At 41.6% G+C, this 20,075-nt stretch overlaps 1 protein-coding gene across 6 annotated transcripts in view; it reads right to left on the reverse strand.

The window, feature by feature from the left end:
* The window catches only part of FRMPD2 (FERM and PDZ domain containing 2), a 128,639-nt gene that overhangs the window by 47,424 nt on the left and 61,140 nt on the right, over window positions 1–20,075 (reverse strand). For all 6 annotated transcript variants that reach the window (XR_012417245.1, XR_012417244.1, XR_012417246.1 and 3 more), the window contains exons 13-15: window positions 11,586–11,741; window positions 6,377–6,562; window positions 790–946 (exon numbers count right to left, since the gene is read on the reverse strand). Coding sequence is in view for 3 of the 6 variants with exons in the window: in XM_045399921.3 (XP_045255856.2) it covers window positions 790–946; window positions 6,377–6,562; window positions 11,586–11,741 (499 nt within the window). In the remaining 3 variants the exon portion in view is untranslated. The remainder of the gene's footprint in view (window positions 1–789; window positions 947–6,376; window positions 6,563–11,585; window positions 11,742–20,075) is intronic.

A 20,075-nucleotide genomic window follows, 5' to 3' on the forward strand; every position in this document is an offset into this window, starting at 1 on the left:
GGGAACCTAGGTGGGAACTTTCTCTATAAAAGCCAAACCCTCTCTTAGTTCTCTAGAACACACCTTTGTTTTATACCCAGGTTGTGCCTTCTGGGTTTGCAGACTGTAATGGGAATAAAGTCTTTTCCTTCGAATTCCTTTTCCAAAAACTTTTGTTAATGATAGGTCTGCATTGCTAGTGACTCCCACACTGAACAATGCAGATATTTCCATCATTGAAGAAAGTGTCATTGGACGGTGCTAGCTAGATACAGTCTTATAACTTCCTTTTCCTCACTTAGCACCATATCATGTAGTTTCATGTATCATTAGTGTCCAAAAACTGATTTTACTGTCTGACTTATATAGATGTTCTTGGTTTATTTATCTGGTCTTCTATGTTTGGATACTTAGATTACTTTCAAATGGTCACTGTCATAAACGACACCCTAGTAGACGTCCATGGGCAGCAACTTTTGGGTATGTCTATATTGATTATCTTAGGATAAATATCTAGCTACAAGTAAAATTATGGGGCCAACAGGACATGCACTTTTTAAGGCTTTTGATATATATTTCCAATTGCACTCTGAAAAGATCATATTAATTTACCCTCCCAGTGTTATTTATTTTAGTGCTTGCCAACATGAGAAAATAAAACTATATTTCATTTTTATTGTATTTCTGTCATTATTAGAGAGATTTACAACTCTGTTAGAGGTACCCAGATCAATTGTTTCTATTTATACAAATTATTTTATGAAATAACAAACTGTCACAGTGTATATGGGGAATATAGCTTCTACTTACCAAATAAAACATGGGAAGGCTGCCCAGAACCCATTTGTGCATTAAACCCATGCTGGGCTGAGCAGAGGTCCAGTAAGTATTTACTGGTCTTGGCTGAATCCGTGACAAACGTGTGCTTCTTCCCAGTGACACTGCTTGTGATAGTGAACTTTTTTTGCTGAAGGAAGCAAACACAGACTTTAATACACTGATCATCCACAACTCTCCACTGATGCACAACTGCAAGAAAATGCTCGGTCCCTCAGTTCCACATCCTGTAGCAGGCATCCACGGGTGCATGGCAGATGCTGTCTGACTATGGCCTGATATTCTTCTTGGCGTAAAGGAAATCCCTCTTTTTAGTTTTTTCTTCATTCATCAATCAAATTGTTTATCAAACAATTACTATTTTCCAAGGAGCATGCTGGGTGAAGAGAACATGAAGTGGGTCAGGTACATTGACCTCAGCAAGGATGGAACCTAACCCTCAGTGTGCATTATGAAAAGCCACTAAGTACTCCCATTGCTTTTATTGTACAAACTCCAAGAAGTTGTAGACAAAATCTCAACTAGTCGGGTTATGAAAAAGATAAAAACACCTGTGTGTTATAATATTTCTGCCTATAACATGGCAGATTCTGTTCTAAATGCTTTATGAGTATGAATTTATTTTGTCTTCACAACTACAGAATAAGAGAGATTCTATCACTTTTTTTATTCTGCAGATGAAAAATAAAAAAGCAAGAGTCCTCAAAATGCCACAGGAATTGAGGTCACACCACAAAGAAATGCTTCCCCACATTATACCTTTAAGGCCCACAAACAAAGTGATAGTATTTGTCCAGCTCACTGGGCTAAACTGGGGAAGATGACCTATATGAGCCTACCTGTATGGAGCCTTATGAGAAAGATATAAATTTTTGCAATATATTATTCTGATAAGAACAATAAAATATAAATATAGGTGGTACTAAATATTAATTCGTATAAAACTTCCAAATAAAATCTTCATTCTGGGTATTCTATCTATTTCAATAAGAACTTTCAGCTTGCTCCCATAAAGATAACTTTATAGAAACAGGGCTTATGCTTGAAAGGGCTCCCAGAAACCCCTGATCCTCTTTAAGGCTAATCTCTTTTAATTCCTGATAGTCACCATTTCCAAGAAATTCCATTCACGCATGTCAGATATCAACAAAAGGCAGATAAATATTCATTGCTTTTTCTCTGAGAAACTCCTTTTCACCATTAACTTAATTTTAGATAAGTTGCTCATTCTCTATATACTCTACTTTTACTGACAAGTATAGTGCTAAGCCTCCTTGTGCTAATAGGAATGGATTCTGAATCCAATTGAACTGTACTATAACTAGTATTTCTTTAAATAAGGTGTTGTCTCAAGCATTCATAAATGCTGCTCCACTACTCGTAATAATTCTTTAGTACTCAACAGATCATTTTATCCACACTTTTTCAAAGTTGAATATTTGCTTGAAATCCAAACACTTTATCAGTACACACTGATAGTCTTTCATGCAATCCTGATAGTTTTATATTAAGTTTATCCAGATATTAAGCATTTTTTATATGAACAATCACTCTTCTTTTGAGACAGGGTCTCGCTCTGTCACCCAGTCTGGAGTGCAGCGACACAATCATAACTCACTGATACCTTAAAGTGCTGGGTTCAAGCAATCCTCCCACCTCAGCCTCCCAAGTAGCTGGGATCACAGTCAGGCACCACCACATCCAGCTAATTTTTGTATTTTTTAAGTAGAGACAGGGGTATCACTATGTTGCCCAGGCTAGTCTCGAACTCCTAGGCTTAAGTGATCCTCCTCAGCCTCTCAAAGTGCTGGAATTACAGGGATGAGCCACTGTGCCTTGCAAGAATAAATCACTTTTTAAAATGTAATAACTATTTTTTAACAAATCTGAGAAGGGAGGATCATTCACACACACACACATACAAACAAACACACACACCAAAGTTTCTTTCAGCTTATAAACTCTCAGCAAAACTCTCCTTTCAGATGCCAGTGCTCCAAGGTATCAAACACCAGAGTGGAATGTTGATCCTATTTCTTGACATAAAGGTGAAAACAGTCTTGACTGTAGTGGTTTGGATTTTATTTCTATTTATCACCATTTTGATAACATCATATAATGGAAAATTCTTATCCGCAAACTTTCGTATAGGCAAGCTGCTGCTCTAATGATGTATACGATGATGTATAACTCCAATCTCTGAGTTTTCAGCACCAGCATGAAATCCCTTCTTTACACTTCTGGGGTTGCAGTATAAACATATTAGGTTGGTGCAAAAGTAATCGCGGTTTTCGCCGTTAAAAGTAATGGCGAAAACCGCAATTACTCTTGCACACACCTAATTCATAGCAGGTGCTCTGTAACATGCTGGTTTCAAAGCATCAGTTTACCATTTTGAATGTTTTTCATCCCTAGGAGTTTTGTTGTTGTTGTTGTTGTTGTTGTTTTCTGTTGCTATTTGTTCACCTGCTTGATTATTTGTTTTGATACATCTTTGTATCAAATACAAATAATAGTTTTCTAGGCAGGGGAGATTTGCCATCAAGCTAATGAAACTGAAGCTCCAGGGCCCTCACCTCCTGGGAGGAGCCCTGGCAATGCATTCACATGGTCTTATAATACACAGAAAGTAAGATGTTTTCACCCCAGTTGGTTAAGACCACTGACTCTTTCTACTCGGACACACCCTCCTTGCCACTTACCTTCGCACCAGGTGGTATTGGGTGATACGAACCAGATCTCTCTAAGAAGTTGAGATGGGGATACACTTTGTTTAGATTTAGTTGGATTTATTTAGGTGATTTGAAGGCTCTTCTAGAATTGCTTTATTGCTAGCCATCCCAGAATACTCCTTCCATTTGTCTAACTCACCTAAAATCTCAGCAGAAAGTTGCAGGGCCAGCAGCCAGATGAAATTGACCATGCTCTATAATACCCAGCCCCCGACGGAAGCATGAGCTGTACAGAGCCAGTAGCTGATCTACAAGAAGTTTTTGCACTCATCAGAAATGAAAAACTATAATTTAGTTCTCAAAAATACTCATCCAATTGAAATGCTTCCCTATCACAGATATACTCTATAATTGTGTATACTGCATTATCAATACATCATATGAATTTTTTATGGGAATCCCATGAAATAGAATTTGTTAGGTTTCACGCATTTGCAGCAAAGAACTCTGTTGCAGCACTAGAAACAGCAAAAATGTTTCGTGCAAAGCTGCGTGTTTCATGCATCCTATTAATCATTTCAATAATAAAAACATTTCAATCCACCACGCTAGAAGAAAAGCTAAACTACATTTCTATCCTCTCTAGAGAAAATTATATAACAAAAGTTTCATCATACGGAAAAATAATCAGAGTATGCCATTAAAAATTTGAAAGGAAAAAAGTATTATAGACATTGTCAGGAAGTTAATAAAAATATTACTTGCTGGCTTTTGTGATATCTGCAGGATTTGTTCAGCTTTTAAAAATTCATAAAGTTTTTGTGATTTCTTTTCTCATTCTAAATAAACATTTCTTTCATGCCATCTATTGTAACTTTGTATTCTTTTTCATAGAGAGGGCCCTACATAGCATGTATCTGCTTCTGTTTCTATGCATTTCTCTTCAGAGATTTAACTAGTATTGATAACCAAGAAGAGTTACTAACATGCATAGGTTTATTGTTCTAGAAGGAACAGGTTTTTGATTGAACAATCAAACCACACATGGATGCCAACACATCTACGAATCATATTCTTTGGAAATGTCATCTTTCTCTATTTCCTTTGCTGCTTTGGTGCAGGCTGGCAAGATGAATGATCTGTAATTGTTTGAAGAATTTTGGCCTCAGGTATTAAAAAGCAAAACTAAGACCAGTTTCCTGAGTAAATTTTCATATTATTCGCTGAATTCCCTATTTTGTTCTTACAGAAGCATAAAGAGTTCAAGTCATTTTCTGCGTAAGATGCTTGGTTTGCAGCAAGCTGCCGATGACATTACTTCATCTGATGACTGTTCTGTAAAAATAAGTTATTCATGCCAAGGAAGAGGATGATCATCAGAGAATGGAAACCCTAATTAAGTATTTTTTGAGCTAGTAAGTTTGTCTTCAGAGCCTGATGACTTCCCAGTTTTAATCAAGAAATTAATCAACTAATTTAATCAGGAAATCCCCTGGTAGGGGGGGAAATAAATACCTGTAAAAGTTAAACCAATGTATACATAAAGTACTTACTTAAGGGGACTGTTGAGCTTTACAGCTTCAAAAAATTCCATTTTTAAAAGTTACTTTTTAGGTTATCTGCATTTTTATGAATATTTTGAAGCATAGTGCACTGAAAAATCTGAACAATTAAACATGCAATAAAAATAAGTAATGTAGTAGTATTAAATTCATTAAACAAAGTTCTTCATATAATCTTTCAGTTTAGTTAAAGTAATTTGAGTAACTAAAATTCTGAAAAATTCACAAATATAAATTCATTTGAGTTTGGTCAAAATAATTTGGAAAAAAAAGTCAGTTTCCTGATAATATATGGACCACTTGAATAAACTCTATTAAATTGTGCTCAATTATTATTTATTTTTAGATGTAAGCTTTTTTCCTGAAAACAAACAACAATTTATTATGAAATTGTATCTTGACAATGTGTTAACTTCAAAGCCAAGATGGAAGAAATAAAAGAAACATCCTGAAAATGAATGAAAGCAATTATGTTCTACTCTGGAAACTCTAACATCAAATAATAATACAAATAGTGATCTAGTCAGAAAATGTTTTTAACCATAGATAAAACTAAATAGGAAACAAATATTTTTTCATGGGCCACAAGATAAAGAACTTCATATTTTATAATAAATCATTACTGAAGTGACACAGGTACTGACTGGAACAACCACAGGACAGGCAGAGGCTGTCAGCCACCAGGATACAGTGCCAGAGTGACTCACTTCAGGAGGTAGAAATATGCATGCAAATAGTGTTCAAGTAGATTCCAAATGTTGTATACTTAATGGGGATTTTCTATCCAAAAATAGACTTTGAAACTTTTAAGAGCTATCAAAATTTTGCAATCCTCAGTGTCCCGTAGCACACCTGTAGTCCTCAGAGACAGACCAGAAGCCTTGGCACATTGTGTGCAAAGGGAAAATTAAAACACAGGAAGAAGTTTCCAAACCTTTCAGGCTCCAGTCAACCTGAACTACACTCTCAACATCCATTTCCCATCTCCAACTTTGCTCTCAACATTAATGGAGTCTCCAAATTATGAAAACTTTACCCAGAAGGGAAGTGTAGCCCTTTAGACCAATGGCTGTTCTTGGGGATATGTGGGAGTCCAGGCAAGGAATAGTAGGGAAGAAATGGCCTCCTGAGGACCTCCCAAAATCCCTTGGCAGACTTCTTCCAAATATCCTTCAATGCATCAGAATGCAGGTTAACAAACAGACAGGTTGTGAGAATGTTTGGTCAGGAGAAAGCCACGTGACCCACGACCCATTGCTCCTCTAAATGGCCAACAAATTAGAGGAAAATGAAGTGCAGGTTATTTATCAACTGAGCTGCACTCACGTAAGTAGAAATCTTTCCAGTTTCTCTCCACTGAAACCGTAAAGTTGCAATTCTGCTGTTGTTTTTCACTTCATATACTACGACACCTTTGGCACAGATCCCCAGGGCCATCTGCTTTTCTGGCCTCCTCTTCTCTGAGAATACTTGGTGAACCAGCACACCATATTCTGGGAGCTGCTGAGTGACCTGGAGCAGAAAAAGGCTGATTTAGAAGAGACAGGCACATGGTTTAAAATAATGGGCCTCACGTCATTCTCTCCATGCAAAACACACTGATAGGCGTTCTGAAAAGAAAGAGTAGGATTGTCACATAAGTTTAGGAAACACTGGATCGAGCAGATTTATTTGCTACGTACAGAATTTCTCTGCACCTCTGATATGATGGAATTTTCCTTTTTTTTTTTTTTTTTTTTGTAACCCAAGGAATACTTTTCTTATGGAATACCTAAAACAGTACTTAGAACACAGTTATTACGAAAATAACACAGTAGAATAATAATATTCTGAATAAGTTTTTTAGAATTCATACTCTTCTGGGACATCTCATGGTAAGAGATTTCTTTTCCTGGTTGTGTCAGAGTCTATAGTGTTTTCTGTTCCAACCCCCTTATATGACAGATAGAAAAACTGAGGCTGAGGCATAGAAAGCAACCTTCCAGATCACCAGTATTAGTTGTGAACTGCAGAGAAAATGACAATTCACTTTGGCACTCCTCACCATGCAGCAATGCCTTCGTGGGGGTCCCCATAGCCCAAGGTCTTGCCTCTGTTTACCAGGTTAGGGGAATAAATTTTGCCAGGGGCCATGGGCCAACTGGAGCTGGGGACTGCATTAGGCCACCAACTTCTTAAGAGACCAGAGTATAAAATGAACACAAATGTTTCTATACCTGAATGGCAGTCACTTTCCCACCCTGGGCTTTCCCAACTTCATCTTCACCAGGAATACGCCAGTCCCCATCAGAAAGTTGATGTGTCTCTGGGACCCACAGCCAGGACCTCTTGCTCCATGCATTTGAAGCCCTCTCAGAAGGACTGTATTGCTGAGATCTGGTATCCCATTCCTGCCCCCAACCAGAGAGCATCATGTCCTATCCAATCTCACCCCCAGGCAAGGTCACAAAAACAGGGACAAATTATGGCTTTTGAGGGCTCCTTTCTCAGGCTCCTTGCCCATTCACCGTTGATGAAGTCCGTGCAGACAGCTTATGTTGCCTGCAGACTCCACAGCTCTTCACACAAGGTTCAGATTACATTTCTGAACCCTAAGCCTCCTTCGTTTAACTTTGGAGAGACCCTGTCATCATCATCATCATCATCATTATCATCGTCATGATAATCAATCAGTATCCTCATCATCATACAAATCAATATTTATTGAGCGCTGGTGCTGAAATATCCAGTGACCAGACTGGGCATGTGATTAAAGTTAAACAAAGCAGGACCACCCCAAGATAACCAGGTAGATGTTTTTAAAGAATTCGGTGTGATATTTCTTTTAAAAAGTAAGCATTAATAAGTAGTCCTCATTAGGATAAAGATGCCTTTGCTAGACTTACAATTCTTCAATTGTTTAGTATTAGTTTATATTCTAATTTATTGTTTATACAAAGAGAGATATGATACTTTTCAGTTCTTTGGGCCTCAAGATTCCTACTGGTAAAGCACTATGCTAAGCCTCTCCCAGCATAATTTCATTATTATTTAATCTTCAGAACAATCACAGAGATGGTGAAGCTATCCCTTTTCTAAGTAATCTGTCCAAGTTCCTGCTTTGGAGCCAGGAATAGAAATATGGAAAGATGAGCCTGTTTGCCCCTGAGTCTTCACTCTTAACAACTGAAATACAGGGAATCCAAAAGGCCTGGAAACATAGATGAATATACTTAATGTTGTCAATGGCATCTTCATCTGTAAAACAATAAAATAATGAAGTCTACCTCCATTCCCTGTCTGCTAGGGAGTCTCCTAGGATGCTTCTCCTGGCCCCGTTTGGATTGCTATTGCTGGGTGTCCTTTCAAAGGGTCATTTCCTCTCCATGTGCTTTGGGCCATCTTACTACAAGGCCTGTCCTCCTTACAACAGGCAGCAAAGTTGAGATGGGACCAAGCACTCCTGGCTGCCAGCCACACAGCACCCTTGCTGTATTGAACGTTCTTCAAAACAAATGGATTGTTATTTCTGGATATTCATCAAGGGGTTCAGAATTCATCTTCTCTGACCTTATAATTCCACCTGTGGGTATCTACCCTAAGAAAATATACTGAATAATAAGGACTACCCCTTCTCATAATGCTGTTCAGTACAGATTTGTGGGGTGATTTGGGGAAACCAGCTCCTGGCAGTAAACGGTTTCCTAAAAACAGTACTGCCTTAAAATTGATTATCAGGCAGCCTTTGCAAAGGATATTTATAAAGCATTTGTAATTATCAGGAGAGTGCATTTGTTGTAGTGCTAAGTGGGAGAAACTATAGGATACAACCAGTATGATTTCAATAGCAAGAAAAAAATATTTTAATAACCTATTACAACCCACAGCTATGTAGGAAAATGGCTCCATGGTTGAGGAAGTTAGGAAAACACCGAATTCACCTTAAACAGGTTATTCTGAGATTAATAAGCTAGCATAGTTGTGAATCTACAGACAGACTATGGTATTCAGTGCTCCCCAAAATGGACTTTTGCCCAGTCTGTTGCTAGTATGAGATGCTGAACTGTCAGAGTTAGTCATTAGTGAACTGGGGGCTAAGAGGCAGCCTCCCAATAATGGTTTTCTCCTTTTCCTAATGAAAAACAAGAGCCATGAGGAGCTATAACTAAATAATCCAGTGATTGCTTGTAGAGTAGTAACTGAGCTCTGTGATGGGCTCTGAGGATCCAGGACCCTCCAGACATTTATAGCCCAGTAGAAGGGATGGAAAGTGTCCAGAAATGACTGCAGTGCAAGGTGTCTTAGCAATATGTATCAACAATGTTCAAAATGCTTATTACCTTCCACCCAGTAATTCCACTCATGAGATTCTATCCCTGAGGAATGAAGCAGAAATACAGCTAAGATTTATATGTAAAAGATGCTAATCTCAGTATAGTTTTAAATAGTCCCATATTGGAAACTATTCATATGTTAAACAATAGAGCATTGAGAGAAAAAAGTAGGGTACAACATACGTTAATTCAAAAGAAGTTTTCAAATGTTTAGATTTATGGGATTATATGCATACATAAAAGTGCATATATAATATAAAGCTAATTTTAAATATATACACATATACACATATATAGGAATGCACAGAACAAACAGAGAAGGATGAATATACCAAAATATAACTGTGCTATCTCCAAGCAGCAGAATTATGAGGTGATGTTTACTTTTATAATCAGGGATGGGGAGAAAACCTTTAACAAACCCTCACCCTAATGAGAGGCTCCCAGTGTGCTCTGGGGGTGATGACAGAGTCCTGTCAAGTTTCTCTCTCTGTACCACAGGCAGGTAACACCAGTGTTAACAACCCCAACCAGTCTACCAAGGGGAACTGCAAAAGCAAGAGTGCTCCTTGAAACCGATAAAGATTACATGTAAACGAAATAAAATCTATTCAGTGCTTTCTGTGAATGGGGGAAAAATTGGTTTCCTGTATTTTTGCTTTTGAGCCTGGTAGTTTCTTTTACAATCATTTTTCATCATTCAACCAGGAAGCGAGGGATCCTGACAGTGAACTCAGCGCTCAAAGCCAGGGTCTGGGCAGAGGCCAGAAGGCAACGTCCATCCTGCAGGCAGGCGTCTGTTGCAGGGTTGGGTCCTTGGCCTCTAGACTGGATTCTGCAGTTCTGTGGCTCTGTGACCACTCATCATCAGGTGGCTTTGAAGTCTCCACTGGTCCTTCATCAGGGGAATGCTTTGTCCCCTTGACAGGGAACACATGTGCAGCCTGGACTATGGAGTGCCCTGATCATGCTTTGCCAGTGCTTCTCAAACGAAACGCTTTGCAGGCTACACTATGTTAGATACAGGGATGGTTCTGCAAAATGACCGGCTGAAAAGCAAAGGCCCGACCTCATGTTGGCTGTTCTGTTTTCAAGTACCCACCTCAATTAAGGGCTAGAAAACACAGACGGAATATTTCTACCTGACTTCTGTACAGAGAAATATACAAATCTCCTAGCTTCCTTTTAAAACTGCTCCCCCAATCAAATGGCCCAGTCTGTATCCTGTCCTGCGGAAGCTGCGAGTGTCCTCTCACTTGTCCCCCCAGCTGTATCTGCACAGGCACAGTAGCCACTCCCTCCCTGGTCCCCACATCTTGACATAGAGTAGCTGGTATTGTTCTTGTTCCATTGAGCGTTTATTGAGTTGTGTGCCTGTGGGTAGACCGCAATCCTCCCCACAAGACGTGGGGCTTCCTGGGAACAAAGAGCATGTGCCTTTTGTCTCCATTTTCCAGTGCCTGGCCCACAGTAAGGGGAGGTTGTGGAGTAGCAAAGACTATTCATCATTGTGTGTGCCCACACGGGGGTACTGCAGTGACACTGTTTCTGCCCCGCGGGTGAAGAGACAGCGGGCTCAAGCTGTACCCCTGTGCACAGGCCACAGCAGCTGTGCTGTGTTGAGGACTGCTGCCTGGAGGGCTGCAAACTTGGGGTTTTGCAACGGCTTTTCTCTGGCTCAAGCTCTGATCTTGTTCTTCTGCTGTACCATGTGTCAACTCTAAGAAACGTGCTCTCCCTGCTTGGAGGAAAGTGTCTGGAGTGCTGATCTAAGATTTGGCCGGGCACAGTGGCTCACGCCTGTAGTCCCAGCACTCTGGGAGGCCAAGGCAGGCGGATTACCTGAGATCAGGAGTTTGAGACCAGCCTGGCCAACATGGGGAAACCCTGCCTCTACTAAAATACAAAAATTAGTGGGGCATGGTGGCAGGCACCTATAATCCCAGAGCGAGACTCTGTCTCAAAAAATAAATAAATAAATAAGCAAAAGCCCTACCACACTCACCCCAGCTCACTAAATCCTACCCTCTTTGGGGTCATTTCCAATGTCAGCTGCTTTCAGAAGCCTCTCCTTGCCCCTCCCTCCCTCTTAGAGCTCCACCCTTGCTCGTGCCTCCTTGTGGGTCTGCACACACCTGGGCCCCTTGAGAAGGCTCCAGAGGGGATTGCTGACTGCATTCCCTTGAAGACCAACACCTCTCTCCAGGTCAGGAAGGCCTTACCCTCAAGAACTCCAGCTCAGCATCCTCTCCCCAGAGTGCAGAGCTGAGCCGGTGCATCTCTGAGATTTCGACTTGGACCCGTAGAGCGGTCATCCTCTCGATCAGACTTGCTGGGATGTAATCTTCAACGTGAAAGTACGGCTTACTCTCCACCTGCTGGAAGTAAGATGCAGAGGGGGAGGGCATGATCAAGACACTGTCCGGGGGACTCTGAGCAGAATGAAAACATTATCTGTAGTCACAATTCCAGGAGAGCTCCAAAGAAAGACACTTCCTCGAGGTGCCCACCTGGGATATTATTTTCCACTATATTAGAAACAGGGCCAAACCCTAGGACATGAACAGAAAAGAGAGAGTAAAGGAGCTGTTTTTGAACCCCTTTTTATGCCAGGTAGTTCACAGAACACATAAGTCTCTTCTGATTCTCACAGGAATACTCTGAAGACGGCATTGTCATTGCCATTGCCAAGATGAGCAAGAGAGAGGTCACTCAACAGGGCAAAGCTCACACCACTTGAAAGTGACAGAAACAAGATTTGTTCACCCCAAACCCTCACACTTTCCATGATGTGTGTTTTACCAAAAGGCACAGCAAAACCTTGGCCCCAAAACCCGATGTTTTTTTAAATTCATTTAGCATTTCTGTCTACATGCACTCCCAGAACATTGTCTCTTCACACCAGAAAGGTCTTAGCTTTGGCATCATTGCTGCACAAGAAGGTGTTCAAGGAGTAGCCCCCTGAAAAAGGGGAGACTGGATAACCCCAGCCCACCTTCGTCAAGTCTGTTCTTTGGGAGACTGAGGCTGCATCCCTGCTAGGAGAGGATGGCAGGTCGAATCACTCACTGCTTGATGGTGAGTTCCCTGAACACAGACTCTGGGGCAGGCAGAAGTCTGCAGAAGTCCATGCAGGAGTGATATTGAGGTCCAATATACAGAATGAGGAATGCAGGACCAGCCAGAGGGAGAACCTGACCTTACCTTTGTAGTCCCAATTCAACATGTCCTGGTCTCAGGATGCCCTTGCCAGCCTAACCCTGGGCAAGCCATTTCCCTCCAGTTGAGAGCAGTTACTCATGAGGAAGGCAGCTAGGATCTGGGAGAATCTGGCCTCGTTGGGGTTGGGGGTGAACGAGTTGGCCTGAGGGGGGATCTGAAGGGAAGAGCACAGTGTCCGCCACCTCCCACTCTCCTGATGTAGCATGTCCCCATGTGGCCATGGACCAAGAATCCTCAGGCTGATGCTGGCTCGTGCTGGTTTTGAGCTCAGCTCCACCACAAATGGAGAGACATTGTTCAGCAGGCTAGTGCGTAAAAAAGCATTTAGAATGCTATTAGAGTGCCCAAATTCCAGAACACTGGCAACACCGTGCTGGTGAGGACGTGGAACAACAGGAACTCTAAATCATTGTTGGTGGGATTGCAAAATGGCACAGCCATTTTAGAAGACAGTTTGGTGGTTTTTCATAGAACTAAACATATGCTTACCATACAAACGAGCAATTGTGCTCCTTGGTAATTACCAAAAGGAGTTGAAAACTTATGTCCACACAAAACCTGCACACAGATGTTTATAGCAGCCTTACTCATAATTGCCAAAACTTAGAAGCAAATGATGTCCCTCAGTGGGTGAATGGATAAATAAACTGTTACATCTAGACAATGCAATATTGTTCAGTGCTAAAAACAAATGAGCTGTCAAGCCATGAAAAGACATGGAAGAGTCTAAAATGCATATTACTAGGTGAAAGAAGTAGGTGTGTGAAGGCTACATACTGTATGATCCTAGATATATGATATTCTGGAAAAAGCAAAACTATGGAAGTGTAAAAAGATCAGGGGTTTGGAGGCAGGGAGAAATAAATAAGTGGAGCATAGAGGATTTTTAGGGCCACGAAACTACTCTGTAAGATATTTGAAAACTGGTTATACAAATTGAGTAATTCTTGTCATATCCAACTAAATCAGAGTCCAGGAACCAGGAAGAAAATGAACTCGCGGCACATAGCACCTGCTCCAAGAATTAAATTTTCCCATCAGCCCAACTACTGAAAGGACTTGCTGTAACCCTAAGACCAATTTTACCTAGTAGCTGCTGAAAAGACCTGCTGGGACTCTAAGACTTGTTTCACCTCCCACTGTCACTCACCTAAAAGTTTTCAGTTCCCAAAAGCTTCTCAAGTGCTGATGAGTCTTCTTTCAAAACTACAACATTTTTATTCTAATAAAAATCCCAACCTTCTCTTCGTTCTTGAGACACACCAAAGACCACCCAGTATGTGAGTATACCCCAAACTGCAATTCTTGCTTCCCAAATAAATTGTTTTAAATTTAGAGATTCTTCTCCATATTTTATTTGACTTCAACAATAGCGTAAAGGTGGATACATGTCTTTATACATTTGTCAAAACTCATAGAATGTACAACATCAAGAGTGAACCTCAGTGCAAATTATGAGCTCTCAGTGGTAATGGTGTGTCAATGTAGGTTCATTGATTGTAACAAATGTACCTTCTAGTGCAGGATTTTTATGTTGTCTGTAGAAGGCCGTGCATGTCGAGGAGCAGGGATATATGAAAACTCCCTGTATTTTCAAATCAAATTTACTGTGAATCTAAAACTGTTCCAAACATTAAAGTCTATTAAAATATTTATTTTAAAAAAGCATTTAGGATCTTTGACCCAGGATCCTTTTGGTAGGAATATATCCAAGAGGAAAGTCCATAAGGGACTGAAAAAACTCTGGGGTCAAGTACACTTGTTTTTATGGCATTTATAAAATAGAAAAATCAGATGCAATTTAAATGATAATAATAGTAGTTATCACTCACATGGTGCTACTGGGTGAATACCCCACAACACAAGAATGAAGAAGTGAAGGAAGACTGGGAAGGCATAGCAGGCTGCCACTCCAGAGGATCACTAGGAAGGCCACCGGAGGACATGTACCATTGAGTGAGAAAGAAGAATGCAAATCGAATGTGGTGAAGTTCACAACTGTGTAAAAACCCCCGCATGTGATCAAGGCAGGGAGAGAATGCACCCAGAGGAAAGTTATTCTGCTGTGATGATGTGATTAAGGAGATTTATTTTTATACTAAATTGTCTTTGTCTCCCTTTTTAAAATGCAAATGTAATCATGTTGCTTCCCTGCTTAAAATTCTTCGGGGGCTCCCAATCTTTCACAACAGTGGTTTCCAAGTTATTTTTTTCAGCACCAGAACCATTTATCAAAGAAAATATAAGCCCCTTAGGAGGCCACACTGTCTTCCCAGATACAAGTGGCCACCACCCAGCTTCACAGCCACCGAGGCTCAGGCAGCGGACAGGCCAGACTTCTCCTCTTGTCCATTCAATGACACAGAGAGGGACTCTCCTTCCTGAGGCCTCACTCAATGCCCTTTGAAGTGTCCATTGCAGCAGCTGGCATATAGCAAAGCAATGTGAAGTGAGCCCTGGTCGCACTCTTTCTAGCTTACCTAACCTCACAGAGTCACAACTTTCTCAATGGCAAATGTAAATAGCACCAGCTTTTCAGGGTTGATGTAAGAATTCAATGGTGCCAAGCCCAGAGCAGGCCTTCCATAAATCAAGATTGAGTAAGTGGTTGTATAAATGAATGGGTTTGCATAAACTTGTTGATCTTTACAAACATGAGACAGGAAAAAGGTCTGCCTTCAGGGGCCACATGGGGGCAGCAGAGAGCACCTCAGAAAGGTCCTCAGGGCAGTAGACAGGTTAAGGCTTGCCAGGATTTGGGGATGGGGAAGCAGAAGGAGGAGAATGAGATGACACTGAGTCAGAAGCAGGGTAAGATCAGTCAGAAACTGGATGGGCACAGGAAAGCACCATAATGGAGTGTTGGTGCTGGTCCATTTTATGTGTCAACTTGACTGGGCCATGCGGTGCCCAGATATTTGGTCAAATATTCTGGGTGTGACTGTGAGGGTGTTTTTGGACTTGACTGACACTTAAATCCATAGACTGAATAAAGCAGATGGCCCTCCCTAATGTGAGTGGACCTCATCCAATCTGTTGAAGGACTGAATTAAACAAAAAGACTGACCCTCCTGTGGAGAAGCAGCTCCTCTCTGCCCGACTCTCTTCATGCCAGGATGCAGTTCTTTTCTTGCCTTTGGGCTCAGGCTTGGACTGGAACTGCACCATTGACCCTCCCAGGTTTCCGGCCTGCTAACTGCACAACTTGAGGCTTCTCAGCCTACATAACCACATGAGCCAGTGACTTCTAATACATCTCTAGATAGATAGACAGAAAGACATATAGATGATAGATAGATAATAGGTACATAGATAGATATATAGGCAGAAGATGGATACATAGATAGATAGATAGATAGATAGATAGATAGATAGATAGATACATAGATACATAGATACATAGATAGATAGGTAACTATCCATTAGTTCTGTTTCTCTAGAGAACTAGACTATTATAGGCTCATAGAGACAGGTCTGAGCCCCTGGAGCCCTGGGGCAAGAGACTCTGCTGTACTGACTCCAGGTCTGAGTAAGAGACTATTACTCAAATCCCACCTGCCTCCAGTGGATCTGACCTGTGGTCCCCAACAACTCTAAGTGCTAGAGTTAAACTCAGGTTTGACATCCTGTATCTGAATCTACAGACTGAAGGTTTGCTGTTGTGTTATTTTATATTAGAGCACTATAACGCTGGAGGAAGGAAAAGGAAAGCTTGTAAGCATAGGTACCACACATGCATTGCCACCTTTCACCTTTACAGCAGATTTGCAAAAGATTAATGATTATTTTCCATTTTGCAGATGAAAAAGCCAAGGCTCAGAGAGAAAATATGCCAAGACCATATAGCTACTGAACCAGAGGCCACAGCAAGAATGTCAACTGATTCACTGGGACACTCCTGGCTTAGAGCACCCTCCTCCCAGGACTCCCCAGTGTAGCACCACAAGGGCAAGAAGAAGGTGGCCTAGGCATGAAAAGAGCCCCAGGCCTGGGTACTGAGGGCAGGAAAGAGTTCAAGGATAAGCAGTGACAGGGCTTGTCAAAAGGACAGGGAGGAGGTTAAGGGGTCCAGGCCAGCTCTGAGACACTGCCTCCCTGGGGCAGTGTCAGGGGCAGAAAGTGAAGTTCCAGTCCCCATGGACCAGGGTAGGCCCAGGAGAGGGGACAGATGGGAATTGAAATACAGTTCCCTGACCAGCCAACTGCTGATGTTCCGATGGATGACTGTCATCTGTAGTGTCTTCCAGTCCAGGAGTTTCAACTCCATTCATTCACAACTCTTGCACAAACTCCCTGTGCTTCAAGCACTGCCTTGGTGCTGGAGAAATGGCTACACAAAACAGACAAAAAAAGCCCTTACCCTCAGGTGTTTTCTATGCTAATGATCAATAAAATGAATTCATCATCCCACGTGATGATAAATGCTGTGAACAAAAGCCCTGCAGGGTGAAGGAATACGCAGGGACTTTGAAGACCCCAGGACATAGCAGCAGCTTCCGAAGCTGTACCGGGAGGAAAGCAAGACAATGTTGGGAGAGTCTGAGAAGTGGTTTTTCGAACCACAGTCTGTAACCCATTGGTGAGCTATTAATCAATTTAGGGGGCCATAATCAGCATTTTTAAAATGAATGAAAATATAATAGGAGATATCAATGTGCATTGTATATAGAAAGGCTGCACCTTATTTCCTGAGGTTTTTGCTTCAGTTCTGTTCTATATACTTGTGTGCGTGTTGGGTTTTAATGTCCATTTATCCATGGGACATGGCAAAAAAATGTTTACAACCCCACTGTTCTCACTGCTTTAACTGTTGGGCTTGTCCCTGCTCTTCAGTCCAGTTCCAGAGCCAAGGCAGGCAAGTTATAATTGAAGTCATTCACAGCCCTCCCCATCTATCCCACATACCCTATGAGGAATAAGACACAGAACTCTGCGAAGGTGTCCACACCCACTGTTGGCTACTGCTTCTCTTTCTCAGACTCAGGGTGTATTAATCTACTGGAGTTGCCATGTAACTGGGGAGCTTAAACAATAGAAATTCATTTTCTCATAGTTCTGGGGGCTGAAAGTCCAAGACCAAGGCTTCCGCAGGTTTGGTTTCTCCCAAGGCCTCTCTCCTTGGCTTGCTGACAGCCTCCTTCTCCTTGTGTCCTCACACGGCCTTTCCTCTGTACTTGTGCCTCCCTGGTGTTTCTTTGTGTGTCCAAATTTCTTCTTCTTATAAGGGCACCAGTCAGATTGGATCAGGGCCCACCTTAATAGCCTCATCCCAAATTAATCACCTCTTTAAAGGCCCTAATTCCAAATACAGTCACCTTCTGAGGTACTGGTAATTAGGGGTTCTACATATGAATTTGGGGGCTCAAGACTCAGCCCATAATACAAGATCAGACTCCGGTGATGTAGCAGACTAGAACTTTAGGTAAACATGGTTCCTTTGTTCACCAACGATATAACATCTCTGACCACTAACTGCCCACTGTTGGTGGACATGTATTTCTGGCCACATGTGACTATTCATCTTCTTTTTGGAAATGGGAAACCATCCTTCCTCCCTCTCAGTCTATGCACTTTGCAGTGTGAGCTCTATCCCTGCCTCCTAGAGTGACCATGGGGTTAGACTGAAGTCTAACCAATCAAAGCATGACATCCTCCTACACAATGATTGGCTTCAGGTGGGCACATGACTCTGTCAGCACCAATGGGACAGAAACCCAGGATTTCTATGCCATTTCCAAGGGAGAGACTCTCTTTCTTGCACAGGGCTGGAACCTGGAGGGTGGAATTGGAAAGCCATGAAAGGCAAATTTGACAGGAGAGCATAGCTCAGAGACACAAGAAGCCCAAGTCCCACTGACATCATGTGAGTTCCTATCACCCAGGGTCCAAGGTAAGAGTGATTGGGCTGGAAGCTTGTCACAGGGATGCTAGGGGGCTGAGAAAGAACCAGAACCCTTCAGTTTTGCAAGCCAGTAAATGACATGTTTTATTCAAGCCAGCCTGGGCTTGATTTGCTATCACTGGTAATCAACAGAATGCTGTCCAATCACCTGTGCTGGCCAAGGGTATAGGAGGATGCTAAAAAAGGACCCAGAGGGTCCACTTGTGGGGCCAGGAACTCTAGGGGATTGGTACTGACCTTGAAAGGTATATAACATTGAGACGGATGTGCAGACATTATGGGAAAGGGCGTTCAAAGGCCCAAGTACCTGCCAGTTCTTAGGATCTCAAGGATTTAAAGGTCCTTTTGAAGATTTCTGGGGCAGAAGGGTGGGGTGGGTGTAGTTAACATTTTGTTCTTTCTTCTTTTTTTTTTTTTTAGCAGTGAATTCCTCCTTCACGCAGTCCTCTTGAAGAAGACCATCTCTTCTCCAAGCTAAGCATTCCCCAGTGGTACCCAGCATTTGTCACATGACAGTGGTGAGTGCTATCCAAGATAAAGCCCAGTGTGCTGACTGGGAGGTCACCAGGGAAGAGATTGGTGGAAACTTCCCCTCCTTTGCTCCTTCCTCTCTGCTCCTACTGATGCATCCAGAGATGGACTCCACATTCAGATGCCATGTCACACTGCTTGGTCTCTGTTGAGGTCCGTTCCCAAGCCTTTCCCTTCATCCAGAACATGGGCAGGAGATGGGGGAAGGCTGCATAAACCCCGAAAGCAAAATTACACTGCTCTCTGTAACAGCTCAAGTGGTTGGTTTCTCCTTCCTGCCTTGTGTCCCCATTTTTTATCCTAATTAGGTAAGTAAATACATTAGCATAATCCTTCCCGACTAATAGGCATCTGAAAATCAAATAACAAGTAATTAACTCCATTAACTCCCTGAGGATTATAACAGAGGACTATCATAGGCAGTTAAATCAAAGAAACTTGCGTATGATTCTGCTGCAGGGGCAAGGGCAAGGGCTTGGCCAACAAGATTAGAATTGCCATTTGAGAAGAGTATCCCAGAAGACTCAGCATTGGCCTTGGAGTAATACATCTGGGCTCAAATTTAGACTTTACAATGTACTAGCCACATGAACTTCAGATCACTCTTCTAGGAAATTGCGTGATAATATCATAGAGTTGATATTATCACACCAATTTACAATGTTGCTGTGAGAGCTGAGTTAACATAAATTGAAAATGTCTAGGTAAATGCCAGGTACATAGTGATCTTTTAATAAAGGTTGGCTGTTACTATTCAAAGCAAGACTAAGCAAAAAGAACAAATCTGGAGACATTACATTACCTGACTTCAAACTACACTATAAGGCCATAGTCACCAGAACAGTATGGTACTGGTATAAAAATAGTTATATAGACCAATGGAACAAAATAGAGATTCCAGAAAAAAAGCGAAACACTTACAGTCAATTGATTTTTGACAAAGCAAATAAAAACATAAAGTGGGGAAAGGACACCCTATTCAACAAATGGTGCTGGGATAATTCGCTAGCCATGTGTAGAAGAATGAAACTGGATTCTCATCTCTCACCTTATACAA

This window comes from Macaca fascicularis, chromosome 9 (assembly GCF_037993035.2).
Source record: "Macaca fascicularis isolate 582-1 chromosome 9, T2T-MFA8v1.1".
Classification (NCBI taxonomy): domain Eukaryota; kingdom Metazoa; phylum Chordata; class Mammalia; order Primates; family Cercopithecidae; genus Macaca; species Macaca fascicularis.